The sequence below is a fragment of the Oryctolagus cuniculus genome, chromosome 5, assembly GCF_051225735.1.
Source record: "Oryctolagus cuniculus isolate XC-2025 breed Fujian yellow rabbit chromosome 5, ASM5122573v1, whole genome shotgun sequence".
Classification (NCBI taxonomy): domain Eukaryota; kingdom Metazoa; phylum Chordata; class Mammalia; order Lagomorpha; family Leporidae; genus Oryctolagus; species Oryctolagus cuniculus.
Genome location: NC_142871.1, coordinates 96,623,289 through 96,638,079, shown reverse-complemented (window position 1 = coordinate 96,638,079; position 14,791 = coordinate 96,623,289). Strand labels below are relative to the sequence as shown.

At 39.5% G+C, this 14,791-nt stretch overlaps 1 protein-coding gene across 8 annotated transcripts in view; it reads left to right on the top strand.

Annotated features, from left to right (window-relative positions):
- Nucleotides 1-14,791, top strand: part of SENP6 (SUMO specific peptidase 6) — a 139,631-nt gene that overhangs the window by 89,981 nt on the left and 34,859 nt on the right. For all 8 annotated transcript variants that reach the window (XM_070073877.2, XM_051855513.3, XM_089333000.1 and 5 more), the window contains 2 exons: nt 6,223-6,610; nt 12,527-12,756. In XM_070073877.2, the coding sequence (XP_069929978.1) occupies nt 6,223-6,610; nt 12,527-12,756 (618 nt within the window). The remainder of the gene's footprint in view (nt 1-6,222; nt 6,611-12,526; nt 12,757-14,791) is intronic.

Genomic DNA, 14,791 nt, shown 5'->3' with positions numbered 1-14,791 from the left:
GATATTGGTCTGTAATTCTCTTTCAATGCTGCACCTTTTTCCGGCTTAGGAATTAAGGTGATGCTGGCTTCATAGAAAGAATTTGGGAGGACTCCCTCTTTTTCAATTGTTCTGAATAGTTTGAGAAGAATTGGAGTCAGTTCTTCTTTAAATGTCTGGTAGAATTCAGCAGTGAATCCATCTGGTCCTGGGCTTTTCTTTGTTGGGAGGGCCTTTATTACTGTTTCAATTTCTGTCTCAGTTATGGGTCTGTTTAGGTTTTCTATGTCTTCCTGGTTCAATTTAGGTAGGTTGCATGTGTCCAGGAATCCATCCATTTCTGATAGATTTCCCTGTTTGCTGGCATACGAGTCCTTGTAGTAATTTCTGATGATTCTTTTTATTTCTGTGGTGTCTGTTGTTACATTTCCTTTTTCATCTCTGATTTTATTGATTTGGGTCTTTTCTTTTTTTAGTTAGTTGGGCCAATGATGTGTCAATTTTGTTTATTTTTTCAAAAAACCAGCTTCTCGCTTGGCTGATTTTTTGTAATGTTTTTTTTTTTTTTTTTTGGATTCAATCCTGTTGTTTTGTTCTCTGATTTTAATTATTTCTCTTCTCCTACTAGATTTGGGTCTGGTTTGCTGTAGGTTTTCTAGATCCTTGAGGTGAATTGAAAGCTCATCTATTTGGTGCCTTTCCAATTTCTTGATGTAGGCACCTATTGATATAAACTTTCCTCTTAACACTGCTTTTGCTGCGTCCCATAAGTTTTGGTATGTAGTGCTGTTATCCTCATTTACTTCCAGAAAATTTTTCATTTCTCTTTTAATTTCTTCTATGACCCATTGTTCATTCAGGAGCATGTTGTTCAATCTCCATGTGTTTGCATATGCTCTAGGGATTCCTGAGTTGCTAATTTCCAACTTCATTCCTTTATGGTCTGAGAAGCTGCATGGTATGATTCTCATTCTTTTGAATTTGCTGAGACTTGCTTTATGGCCTAGTATGTGGTCAATCCTAGAGAAGGTTCCATGTACTGCTGAGAAGAATGTAAAATCTTTAGCTGTAGGATTGAAAGTTCTGTATATATCTGTTAGATCCATTTGGGCTATAGTGTCGTTTAAATCTACTGTATCCTTGTTGATCTGTCCTATTGATCTGTCTATTTCTGAGAGTGGATTATTGAAGTCCCCCAGTACTATTGTATTGGGGTCTAAGTCTCCCTTTAAGTCCGTTAACAAATTTTTTAGATAAACTGGTGCCCTGTAGTTAGGTGCATATACATTGATAATTGTTATATCTTCTTGTTGTATTGATCCCTTAATCATTATATAGTGTCCCTCTTTGTCTCTCTTAACAGTTTTTGTGGTAAAGTTTATGTCGTCCGATATTAAGATGGCTACACCCGCTCTTTTTGCATTTCTGTTGGCATGGTATATCTTTTTCCAGCCTTTCACTTTTAGTCTGTATTCATCTTTGTTGGAAAGATGTGTTTCTTGTAAGCAGCAAATAGATGGGTTTTGTTCCTTAACCCAGTCAGCCAATCTGTGTCTTTTAACTGGACAGTTGAGGTCGTTAACGTTCAATGTGACTAATGATAAGTGGTAACTTTGTCCTGCCATTTGCCAAAGATAAGTTCTAATATATGCTTTGAATTCCCTGTGATCTTTTGCTGTGAGGTTTCCTTCCTTTACCTTCTTTCATATTGATGACCATGTTTCTGTGTGTAACACATCTTTAAGCATCTTTTGCAGGGCTGGACGAGTGGCGACAAATTCTTTCAATTTCTGTTTGCTATGAAATGTCTTTATTTCACCTTCATTCACAAATGAGAGCTTTGTAGGATATACTATTCTGGGCTGGCAGTTGTTCTCTCTTAGTACCTGGGCTATACCTCACCATTCCCTCCTAGCTTGTAGGGTTTCTGATGAGAAGTAAGCTGTGAGTGTGATTGGATATCCTCTGAGAGTAATCTGACGTTTCTGTCTTGCACATTTTAGGATCTTTTCTTTATGTTTCACTGTGGAGAGTTTAATTACAACGTGTCATGGTGAGGATCTCTTTTGGTCGTGTTTATTAGGGGTTCTGTGAGCTTCCTGTACTAGGATGTCTCTGTCCTTCTCCAAACCTGGGAAATTTTCTGCTAATATCTCACTAAAAAGGCCTTCTAATCCTTTCTCCCTCTCCATGCCTTCAGGAACTCCTAGAACCCGAAAGTTGGGTTTTTTAATAGTATCCTGAAGATTCCTGACAATATGTTTTATATTTTTAATTTCCTCTTCTTTTCTTTGGTCTGACTGTATCCTTTCCTGTTCTCTGTCTTCTAAGTCCGATATTCTCTCTTCTGCTTCACCCATTCTGTTTGTAAGGCTCTCTATTGTGTTTTTCATTTGATCTATTGAATTCTTCATTATGATTTCTCATCACTGTCACAGTTTCCTGTTGTACTAGTTGTTTCGTTTCATTTTGATTCCTTCTTAATATTTCATTTTCACAAGAGAGATTTTCTATCTTGTCCATTAAGGATTTCTGTAGTTGAAGAATTTGTTTTTGAGAACTTCTTAATGTTCTTATCAATTTTTTGAGATCTGCTTCTTGCATTTCTTCTATCTCATCATCTTCATAATCTTGAATTGGGGTGTCTTTTTCATTTGGGGGCGTCATGGTGACTTCCTTGTTTTTATTACCTTGGTTTTTGCGTTTGTTATTTGGCATATTGGAGATATTTGGTTTCTTCACTGTGGTGCTTTTTCTTGTTATACTATGACTCTAGATTAAGTGGACTGTCTGTTTTTGATGGAGCCTTAGAGGCTTGAGATGGGTGTGGCCTGAGAGCTCTGTTTGGTGTGCCAAAGGTGACACTCCCAGGTTAGGCGTGGTAAACCTCTCTCTCTCTCTCTCTTTTTTTTTTTGATTCAAAAGGGAAGTAATTCTACACAGCTGAACGAAGTTGGAGGTAGTTAGCAGGCAAATGATATACCCACAGGAGCCAAAGATCAGAAGCTCTTTCCCAAGGACCACACAGGGAATCTGTTCTGCCCTCAGAGTGGGCTCAAATTCTCCTGCAGTCTCCCACTGGGTTGCCAAAGTTACGGAATTGTAACGTCTCTGGAGAGTACTCAGGTGAATTCCGTGAGTTCTCTCCCCCACCGTCTCTTTTTTCACAGTCTCAGTTCAGTAGCACCACAAATTTACTAGGTCCTAATCTCCTGTTAATTCGCCCCGTCCAGAGTCAGGTTTTTCTGCTAGGCTCAGGGCCGGTGCAGACCTGCGGTCGCTCTGCTTATGACATATGTCCAAGATGGCGCCTGCCCTTTGTCTTGCTCGCCCTTGAGAGGTGAGCGGAGAGAGAGAAACCCGTGTCCGTACCAGTCACTTTTTTTTTTCTCTCTCTCTCTCTTCTTGTTAGCCCAGTGAACTCCCCCCCCCCCCCCGGGGGTCGTTCCCTCTAGTCTCCTCTTTCTGCTTGCCTGCCGGTGTCTCGGGCTATTGAGGTTCGGCTCACCTCGCGTTCCCAGCGCTGGTGTGTTGAGTCTGCCGCTGGTGTCCCGAACTGTGGGCTCCCATGCTCTCCACGCAGGTCCACTGTGAATCACTCGTTCCGGAAGAGTTTCTTCTGCTGTTTCTTCCCGTACTCTTCCTTGAACCTGCAGTATCTCCACTTTTATTAAACTGTCTCTCCCCGGACTATCAATGTGCTCCCTTCCTATTCTGCCATCTTGCCTCCTCCTACTTTTTGGTATAACATGATGATCTATACTGATATTTTCAGTTTCAGCACTAAAGTCAAACATTTTTCCAAGGACGAAGGGAAGTTATTCAGGTACTAGTTACACTGATTGATAGTAGATATCATTGTATCTAGGCCCTCCTATGGACAAAGCTAAGAAATATGTGTCTTTGTGTGTGTGTGTGTGTGTGTGTGTGTGTGTCTGTATTTGTCTGTATGTGTATGAATATTTAATACATGTATGTGTTAAAATCCTTGAGTTTACTTTGACAACTCTTAATTCTAGTCCAACACCACAACACAGTGACTATTTTCTTAGCTTTTCCCACTTTGCATGTTTGTAACTCCCTTCTCTGACAGTGATTAGTCTCCCACTTGCCAGCCTAAGCTTGGTTCAAGTCATTATTGTCTTTCCCCACTACCTGGCTGAGGTGAAGGATCATTCTGAAACACAATATTGTTCTCCACAAAAATTTTTTTTTAAATATTTATTTGAAAGGCAAAGTTAGAGCTTCCATCATCTGGTTCACTCCCCAAATGGCTATAATGGCTGGTAGTAGGCCAGCCCAAAGCCAGGTGCCAGGAAATCCATCTTGGTCTCCCATGTGGGTGGTACTTGGACCTTTTTCTGCTGTCTTATTCAGCTGTATTGGAGCAACTAGTACTCAAACCGATGTTCATATGAGATTCTGGTGTCACAAAATGCGGCTTAATTTGCTGTACCACAAAGCTGGCCCCTGAATTTTTTTTAATACCTAAAATAAATCTTCCTTCATTTATTCTTTTATGCCAGTTGTTATTATTTTCTTCAAAGTAGCGATAAAGAATTGTAGCCAGTCTCTGTGTTATTTTCAATTCATGAACAAGTTATTTTTCTTTCCATATGTAGTCTGTGACATTCCAAACTATTTACTACTTGTAAGAAAACAAGGTATTTGAATTTAATAGAATTAAAACTTAGTAAAATTTTTTATTTCTTTATTTGAAAGGCAAAGAGGCCGATCAAGGTCTTGCCTCCATTGGTTCACTTCCCCAGTGCTCACAACAGCCTGGGCTATACCAGGCTGAAGCCAGAAGTCTAGATCTCAGTCTAGGTCTCCCCTGTAGGCGGTAGGCAGCCAACTACTTGAGCCATCACTTGTTTCCTCCCAGAATGCACATTAGCAGGAAACTGCAATTGGAAGCAAAGCAGAACTTGAATTCAGACAATGCAGTATGGGATGTTGGTGTCCTAAGCAACATCTTTCACTGCTGCATCACACACATGATGCAGAATTAAAAATCTTTAGTGTGGTAGACATTTGACCTATGAATTAAGATACCCATACCACATATCAGAGAACCTGTGTTTGAGTCCAGGCTCCTGCTCCTAGATTCCAGTTTCCCATCAGTGAAAATCCTGGGAAGCAGCAGATGATAGCTCAGGTAACTGGGTCCAGTGACATTGTCTCACTGGTGTCTCATCAGAGACAGGCTCCTTCTTACCAAGTATAGTTGGTTATTATTTATTTGTAGAAAATTGCAGATGGTAATGATTTGTACTTATTATATTATGTGAAAGTTTTCTGCTGACCCAAAGGAATAAAATTATTTAAATCAATTTTTGTTTCCAAAAGAAATTATGCTTAATGTAAGTTTTTAATGAAAATTTATACTTTACTAAAACTAATTTAACAGTATCAGTATTCTAGCTTTTAGACCACAAAATTGATAAAAATCTTTCTAGTTTTTGTCATGCAGCATTTAATACCTTATTCAGTTCAGCTGATGTATATTTTGTAACTAATTCTTGTAAACAATTCCAGAATATGTGTTTCTTAGCTGATTGAAGACATCCGTTAATAGCTCAGGATATATCTCTTCGTGTATTTTAATTTGGAGGCGTGCTTTCACTATTTTAGTGTCATTTTTATAAAAGGAAATACATGGAGCTTTCCATGAATTTTTTTCACTTAAATATATCCTGTGTTTTTATAGACAACAAAATATTGAAGCCAGGTAATACCCAGCCTGATTATCTGCTCAGATTCTTTTTTTTTCTTAAGATTTATTTACTTATCTGAAAGAGTTATACAGTGAGAGGAAGAGACAGAGAGATCTTCCATTCACCAATTTCCTCCCCATATGGCCACAAGGAGTTAGGAGCTTCTTTAAGATCTCCACATGGGTGCAGGGGCCAAAGCACTTGGGCCATCCTCTCGCTGCCTTCCCAGGCACACCAGCAGGGAGCTGGATTGGAAGTGGAGCAACCCGTTCTCTAACCAGCACCCACTGGGATGCTGGCATTGTAGGCAGCGGCTTTACTGTTTCTGACTGCAGGAGTAGATGATCTTCAAAAAGTTCTTTCCAGGCTTGTGAGAGTAAATCCCAAGGAACAGAACTTTATCCAGGATCTCATAGAAGCCATAGTGGCAAATGATGGGGAAAGAGGTAGACTTAATTTTGAGACTTTTGAGGAGGTTCTTTGATGCTAAAATCTTTTTATTTCTTCTGTTCTTTTGGAATTTAAGGTTTCTGAACAGCGTGAATGTTGTCCAAAATGTGGAAAGGAAAAAGAAAATCAGACCAAATGTCAGAGTTGTGGTATTCTTTTTCGTAATGATTTGCAAAAATCTTGCAGACAAGCTATAACTTTGAATGAATCTACTGGACCATTATTAAGAACATCAATTCATCAGAATTCTGGAGGACAGAAGCTACAAAACACAGGACTAACAACTAAGAAGTTTTATGGCAACAATGTGGAAAAAGTTCCTATTGATATTATTGTGAATCGTGATGATAGTAGACATAATTATTTACAGACTAATGGAAAAATCATTTTACCTGGGACAAAAATACCCAAAATCACAAGCTTGAAAGAAAGGAAAACAAGCTCATCAGACCTAAATGATCCAAGTAAGTATTTTATTCCCTTTGATAGTGCTTATATTAATATTATTTTTTTAAATAGTTAAACATTGATTGAATGCTAGAGTGATATTCCAGATATTTAAATGAATAAAAAAATGTACAGACAGGAGTATTTACCATAATGGGTGAATGAATGAACTTTTTTTAAAAACATAGATTACCAAAAACTAATAGACAAAAATATAATTTGTTGAAAAGGAGAACGCAGTGTAAATGTTAAAGAGATAGATGCTCGATTTAACCAAATACACTTTTATGGATTTTGCATTAGGGTCAATATCAATGATTGATATAATCAAGAAACAGTTGGATCAAAAGAATTTTTAAGAGCAAAATAAATTTCAAAATGAAATAAACTTAATTGTGTATTTAGGTAGTATCTTGAGCACAAAAATACTCCAAGTCAGTGTAAATTAAAACCATGTGGCCGTACATCCCTAATGTGAAAATCTGTAGAAATTTTTGTTCATTTTTTTTATTTGAGAGGAAGAAAGAGGTAGAGAGAGTGAACTCCAATTCAGTGGTTCATTTCCTAAATGCACCCAACAACCAGGACTGGGTCAAGTAGAAGCCAGAAGCCTGGAACTTAATCCATATATCCCACTTGGGTGACAGGGGCCCCAAGTACTTGAGCCATTACCTGTTGTTTCCAAGGGTGCGCATCAGCAGGATGCTTGGATCAGAAATAGAGCAAGGGCCGGCGCTGTGGCACAATATGGGTGCCGGTTCTAGTCCTGGCTGCTCCTCTTCCAACCCAGCTCTCTGCTGTGGCCTGGGAAAGCAGTAGAAGATGGCCCAAGTGCTTGGGCCCCTGCACCCGCATGGGAGACCAGGAAGAAGTACCTGGCTCCTGGCTTCGGATTGGCACAGCTCTGGCCACTGCGGCCATTTGAGGAGTGAACCAATAGAAGGAAGACCTTTCTGTCTATCTCTCTCACTGTAACTATACCTCTCAAATAAAAAAAAAAAAAAAAAAAAGAATGGAGCCAAGACTCAAAACCCTTACTGTGTTACATTTTGAGGTTAAACAGAATTGCAGAGAAGTCTACGTATATTCAATTATGTTCTTATTAATGTTGGCATTGTTGTTTAAACATATACTGATAAAGCAAATCAGTGATTATGTTATTGTCTCTAGAATTCAAGATTTTTGATTTTTAGAGTAAGGGGATACAAAAATAAGAGGGGCTGGAGTTGTTGCTCAGTGGGCTAAGCAGCCACCTTCAATGATAGCATCCCATGTTGGAGTGCTGGTTTGAGTCCTAGCTGCTCTGCTTTGGATCCAGCTCCCTGCTCATGTGCCTGGGAAAGCAAAGGAAGAGAGTACTTGGGCCTCCTGCCATCCATGTAGGTACCCAGATGGAATTCTAGGCTCTTGGCTTTGGCCTAGCCCAGCCCTGACGATTGTGGCCATTTGGGAAGTGAACCAGCAGATGGAAAATATCTTTGTTTCTTTCTCTCTCCCTCTGTCACTCTGCTTTAAAATAAATAGATTTTTTAAAAAATGAATAAATTAAAATTATATAGCTTTAAATTTGTGTTGAACATAGGATGAATTTATGTATTTATTCATATATAAAACTATGTGTGTCCTAGCTTTACCCACAAAAAATGTTCAAAGACAGTAAACAACCCTACTGGGTGCTTGTGTATTTGTGAGAGAAAGACAGAGATTGAGAGGCAGAGAGAGCACTTTGATCTGCTAACTCACCAGATACAGCTGAATAGTACTTCATAGTGTATATATACCATAATTTCTTGACCCAGTCAGCAGTTGATGGATATCTGGGTTGATTCTCTATCTTGGTTATTGTGAACTGATCTGCAAATAACTTTCATATGCTGATTTCTTTTGGTTTGGGTAAATTCCCAGGAGTGAGACGGCTGGATCATAGTGTAGGTCTATATTTAGATTTCTGAGATATCTCCATACTGTCTTCCGCAGTGGCTGTGCCAGTTTACATTCCCACCAACAGTGGATTAGGGTACCTTTTCCCCTAAATTCTCTCCAGCATTTGTTGTTTGTTGATTTCTATATGAGAGCCATTCAAGTGTCTGTTGGCCATTTGAATTTCCTCTCTTGAAAAATGCCTGTTCAAGTCCTTTACCCATTTCTCAACTGGATTGTTTGTTTTATTGTTGAATTTCTTAAGCTCTTTGTAGACTCTGGATATCAACCCTTTATCAATTGCATAGTTTGCAGATATTTTCTCCCACCCTATTGGTTGCCTCTTCACTTTGATGAGTTTCTTTTGCAGTACAGAAGCTTTTCAGCTTGAAGTAATCCCATTTGTCAATTTCGGTTTTTATTGCCTCTGCTTCTGGAGTCTTTTCCAGAAGTCTTTGCCCTTGCCATTGTTTTACAGAGTTTCCTCCACATTCTACAAACATTATCTTCTAGCTCAGATACTCTTTCTTCTGCCTCACCAAGTTTGCTAAGACCTTCCATCGCATTTTCTATTTGATCTATTGAATTCTTCATTTCTAATATTTCATTTTGATTAATTTTTAAAATCTCAGTTTCATGGGAAATTTTCATTCATGTCATGTATGGTTTTTAGTTTTTGGATTTCCTTCTGATTGCTTTTGAGTAATCCTGTGATTAATCTTTTGAATTGTGTTTCCACATTTCATTAGTCTTTCTATCTTCACATTTTTTTTTTTTTTTTTTGACAGGCAGAGTGGACAGTGAGAGAGACAGAGAGAAAGGTCTTCCTTTGCCGTTGGTTCACCCTCCAATGGCCGCCGCGGCCAGCGCACCGCGCTGATCCGAAGCCAGGAGCCAGGTGCTTCTCCTGGTCTCCCATGGGGTGCAGGGCCCAAGCACTTGGGCCATCCTCCACTGCACTCCCTGGCCACAGCAGAGAGCTAGCCTGGAAGAGGGGCAACCGGGACAGAATCCGGCGCCCCAACTGGGGCTAGAACCCCGTGTGCCGGTGCCACAGGCAGGGGATTAGCCTATTGAGCCACGGCACCGGCTTATCTTCACATTCTAATATTGAAATGGTTTATGTTCTTTTAAGGGGGTCATGGTGTCTTCCTTACTTTTGTTTCTTGAATTTCTACATTTATTTTTAGGCATTTGTGGAGTTACTTGTTGATTTTTTTTTTCTCTGATGACTTTTATCTTGGAATTATGCCTCTGTGGCTTAGTGGACTGTGTACTTTCATTGAGGTGTGTGTTGGATGTGGCCTGGGAGCTCTGATCAGTGCTCCAGGGTAGGGTGAGTATCCAGGGTAATACCCAAGTTGGTCATGGTAGATCACCGCTTGTTAACAGAAGTAGGGGGAATGGTCACCTCTCTTGGTATGATTACCCCTTCTCCTCCAAGCTAAGCAGTGCTCCGGTGTTAGTCCCCAGTGGGTTCAACACTCACCAGTACTACCATATGAACTGCACAGATGATCCACATAGTCCTCACCCTGAGCCAGTTCCTGCTTCAGTGACCCACCCAGGCAATGAAGGAACTGTGAACATGTGGAACCATATCCAGTGATTACCCAGAGACCCTCCTACACCCTGCACCCTTTCATACAGCCATTGAGTCCCCAAAGTCTCAGCTCACAGGCTCCCACAGTTGCTGGGTGTGGAGGTTCCACTCCACCCTGCCAGCTTGTCTGGTCCACTAAGGAGCAGATGTTCCCCAAGCCAGTTCTGCCTAGGCAGCTTGAGCCCCAGAGCCTGTGGTATGTTGGGATGTTGGGGGCACCTCACACTCCTTTGTGGATTCCAAGCCCCTGTCAAATACTCCCAGCCATGCTCAAAGTCAATGAGGACTACGGATTTTTCCCTGCACTAGAATATCTCTCTCTCTCTCTCTCTCTCTCTCTCTCTCTCTCTCTCTCTTTTTTGACAGGCAGAGTTAGACAGAGACAGACAGCGAGAAAGGTCTTCCTTCCGTGGGTTCATTCCCCTAATGACCGGTGCACTGACCCGAAGGCAGGAGCCAGGTGCTTCTTCCTGGTCTCCCATGCAGGTGCAGGGCCCAAGCACTTGGGCCATCCTCCACTGCCTTCCCAGGCCACAGCAGAGAGCTGGATTGGAAGAGGAGCAACCGGGACAGAATCTGGTGCCCCAACTGGGACTAGAACCTGGGGTGCCAGCGCCGAAGGCGGAGGATTAGCCAAGTGAGCCGCGGCGCTGGCCTCCACAGAATCTCTTGATCACATGTGTATATAAGAGCCACTGGCCAAATGTTGTTCTCTCCCTGCCACTGCCTCAGTACTGCAAAGGCCAGTTGCTGTACACATGCACAAAGACTGCTGCTGCCCAATCCCAAAATGGGGTCAGCCTTCTCTGAGCTGGGCAGTGGGCCCATTGTGGGGAGGATGGGGTGAAATATACATCTCCCTTTTACTTCCACTGAGTCTGTGGGTAACCACTAGCCCCTAGGACTCCATGCCAGACTCAAGCCACGTTCTCTCTTTGGCTATATCAACATGGGTTGCTGCAGTCTAGTCTCATCTCTCTTTCCAAGTTGCTACCCACTGTGGTTCTCAGCTGCTTCAGTTGTGTGTTTTGTCCATGTTTGTGCACATCCATGCCTTCCACACAGGTCCATGGCATTCTTCTTCCTTTTATAGAATTTCCAGTGTGGTTTTCTCTCTAATTCTCCCCTGAGAGTGTACATCCTACTTTTTGTTTGTTTGTTGTTTATCCCCAGCCTATGTTGTTCCCTATTCTGCCATCTTGGAATCTCCCTGCCTCCAACATTTGCTTCTTGAGACTAGATAGCATAATATTAAATGGGGGGATGCTAGGAATAATTCTTCCTGGTACATGTTCATTTCCCAGTATGTATTAACTCAGCATTTGTGTGTAAGATACTAGAAGAGATCATTGTCTCCAAGTTCATGCATTCTTCCACACATGATGTTTGAATATTTTTTCTGTGTTAGTAGTTATGTTGGGTTCTGAAGCTATGTTGTGAATAAGATAGTATCCATGCTTTCTTATAGTTTACTTGTAAAAGAGAAAGGCAGGTGAGCAAGTATACATTCACAGCAAAGAACAACAGATTTGAATCAATTGATGTGATTGAGTTAAGTGACTGTATGCTTATTTAGACTGGGTTGTCAGTCAAAAAGTGATATTTAATATTTGATGACAAAAATGCAGAGTCTTAAGGGAAATGCTTTGCCATGAGGAATAGCTTGTGGTGTTTGAGGGACAAAAATATTGGGTAGTGTGCCTGGAACATAAAGAGAGATAAGTAGAATAGTAGGAGAAAATTCCACAAATAAGGAGGGACTATATTATGCAAATTCATAAGCCAGAGTAAAGAGTTGGGATTTGATTAAAGAGTGATGTGAGTGATTCTGGGTAATTATACTATAGAGATTGATTTGGTAAGCTTTGATAATTGAAAACAAGGTTTAGGAGCATATTACCTTCATAATGTCTTTTCTTGCCCAAGTTCATTTATTCACCAAGACTTATTGAGCATTAGGCATTGGTCCATTGTTCAATGGACCAGTTATGGATTTCAGTGATTTCCTGTGTTTAGATAAAATTGTTTGGTCACATGGACTTTCATATACATTTAGAATACATGCGATTTTGTGAAAAGTTTGCATGCAGATTATTTTCATACCTTAAAATTTTTTGAAATCTGAAATAGACTTACTGATAAACATTTAATTCTTGTGACTTGCTAATGTTGCTGATGGACTACAGAATCAATTTCATATTTTAATAATATTTTTTAAAGATGCCAAGTCATACTCTTTTTCAGATTTTATATTTCATTGGACAAACTGGATTGTGTCTTCATTTTTATTAATCTCAGATCTGGAGGAACTGCAAAGTAAATTTGGTTTATTTTCCACTGTGGTAATTTACATTTTCAGCTGACAGAAGTAAAATACAAATTTTATTTTAAGTTTTCTTTATAATTTTAGTCATTTTGTCCAGTGACGATGATGATGACATTGATAAGGCTAACAGAAGAGAGAGCATATCTCCTCAGCCTGCTGATTCAGCATGTTCTTCCCCAGCACCATCCACTGGAAAAGTAGAAGCAGCACTGAATGAAAATAGCTGCAGAGCAGAGCGTGAACTAAGAAGCATTCCAGCAGAATCAGAATTAAATACAGTTACATTGCCAAGAAAAGCAAGAATGAAAGACCAGGTAGTTTTAGATTTATTGACATTTGTTCAGATTAATGTTTTCCTTTTGGGTTGAAAAAGGTTTTTAGAAGGAAATTTAGCAGTGTGAATAGGAGAAAAGGATGGATTATTCATTTAGTGGAGCTTAAACATCAGTTGGAAAATAATTTGGTAGAACGTTGATCCCTGTATAAAAATAAATTTCAGTTAAACAGAAGGCTTAAATGTAAAAATATTTAACGAGAAAAAACAGTACTATACTGAAAGTAAAATGTCTGCTACAGTTTCAGTATCACTTACCTTGAAATGCTCGGAACCAGAAGTATTTCAGATTTAGGAGGTTTTTCTTCTTTTATTTTTTTCCTTCCTTTTTAAAATTTATTTTGTAATATTTGCAAGTACATAAATGACACACCTTAGGAGTGGGACCTCAGTTTAAACATGAAATTTGTTTATATTTTATATATACCTTATACACAAAGCCTGAAGGTAATTTTATATAATACTTATAGTGTGCCTGGGTTTTACTGAAAATCACAATAAAACTTGTATATTAAAAAGTTACATTTGCTATGTGTATGTCAGGCTTTATAGAAATATAGGAGAAAATATGGACATACTTAACAACATACTTGGTTGTTAAGGGGGAAACTTTGGGGCCAGTGTTCTGGCTCAGCTGCTGCTTGTGACCACCAGCATCCTATATCAGAGTGCTCTTTTAAGTCCCAGCTGTACCACTTCTGACCAGGCTTTCTGCTAACTTAATTAGGAAGGGAACAGAAGATGGTCTAGTACTTGGGGTCCAATCACCTATATGGTAGACCAGGATGGGGTTCTGGCTACTGGCTGCAGTCTACCCCAGACCTGGCCTTTGCAGCCATTTGGGGAGTAAAGCAGTGATGAAGAATGTCTCTCTGTCTCTCCCTCTTGTCTCTGTTACTCTGCCTTTCAAACAAATATATAGAAAAATAATCAATCTTTAAGCAAAAAGATAGAAACCTTAAAGAAATAAAAAACTGGGAAAGTAACCGTAAAGATACTTTTTAAAATATGGATTAATATTTTTGTATTAATGTTAGGAAGTGCCTTTCAATACATGAATAGGACTAAGAAAAACAGTAAATGAAGAGGTTAATTTATTTGCACTAAATGGGACATGCAGAACATTGTACACCATAAATGGAATTTGATAGATTAATACTAAGGGGATGGGGAGTGAAGTGTGTAACATTGTCAATAAGTTGATCCTTCATTTCTAATTTCTTAACAAACAAGAAAGAGGGGCTGGTGTTGTGGCATAGCAAGTAAAGCCATCACCTGCAGTGCTGGCATCCCATATGGGCACTAGTTTGTGTCCCCACTGCCCCATTTCCAGTTCAGCTCCCTGCTGATGGCCTAGGTAGGAATGGAAAATGACTCAAGTGTTTGGGAGACCTGGATGAGGCTCCTAGGTTTGTTCTGTCCCAGCCTTGGCTACTGAGGCCATCTGGGGAGTGATGCAGCAAATGGAAGATCTCTGTCTCTCCCTCTTTCTCTATAACTCGGACTTTAAAAATAGATCATCTTTTCTTTAAAAAAAAAAAAAAAAGAAATAGAAGTAAACAACAGAAAAAGAGCTAAAAGAAATAATAGAACTCAAAAAGGTAATAATCAAATAGTGAAAATGAAATTAAATGAACTTTTGTTAACTGTTTACATTGTCAAAAATTTATTTAAAGTATGATAGTGTCTCATCTTGGTCAGGGTTTGGATCAATGGGATATTGGGTGTTTATGTTGGTATAACTTATAAAAGAGAGTTGAGCGGTAATTCTAGTTACAAATCAGAATTTCTTTGCATAAATGATCATTGGGGATAGTTTGCTATAAATGAATATAAGAAAAGAACTCAAATGTCCAGCATAGAACAATTCAGTTAAATGGATAATGGATTCCCAAAAAGTGGAATTTTTAGAGAAACCATTTTCAGATTGATACACTGAATCACCAGGGTTCCTTAGTGCTCATTCTGGTAATGCTCTGTGGAAAAAACCACCCAAATCCTTGACTCAGTTCCTC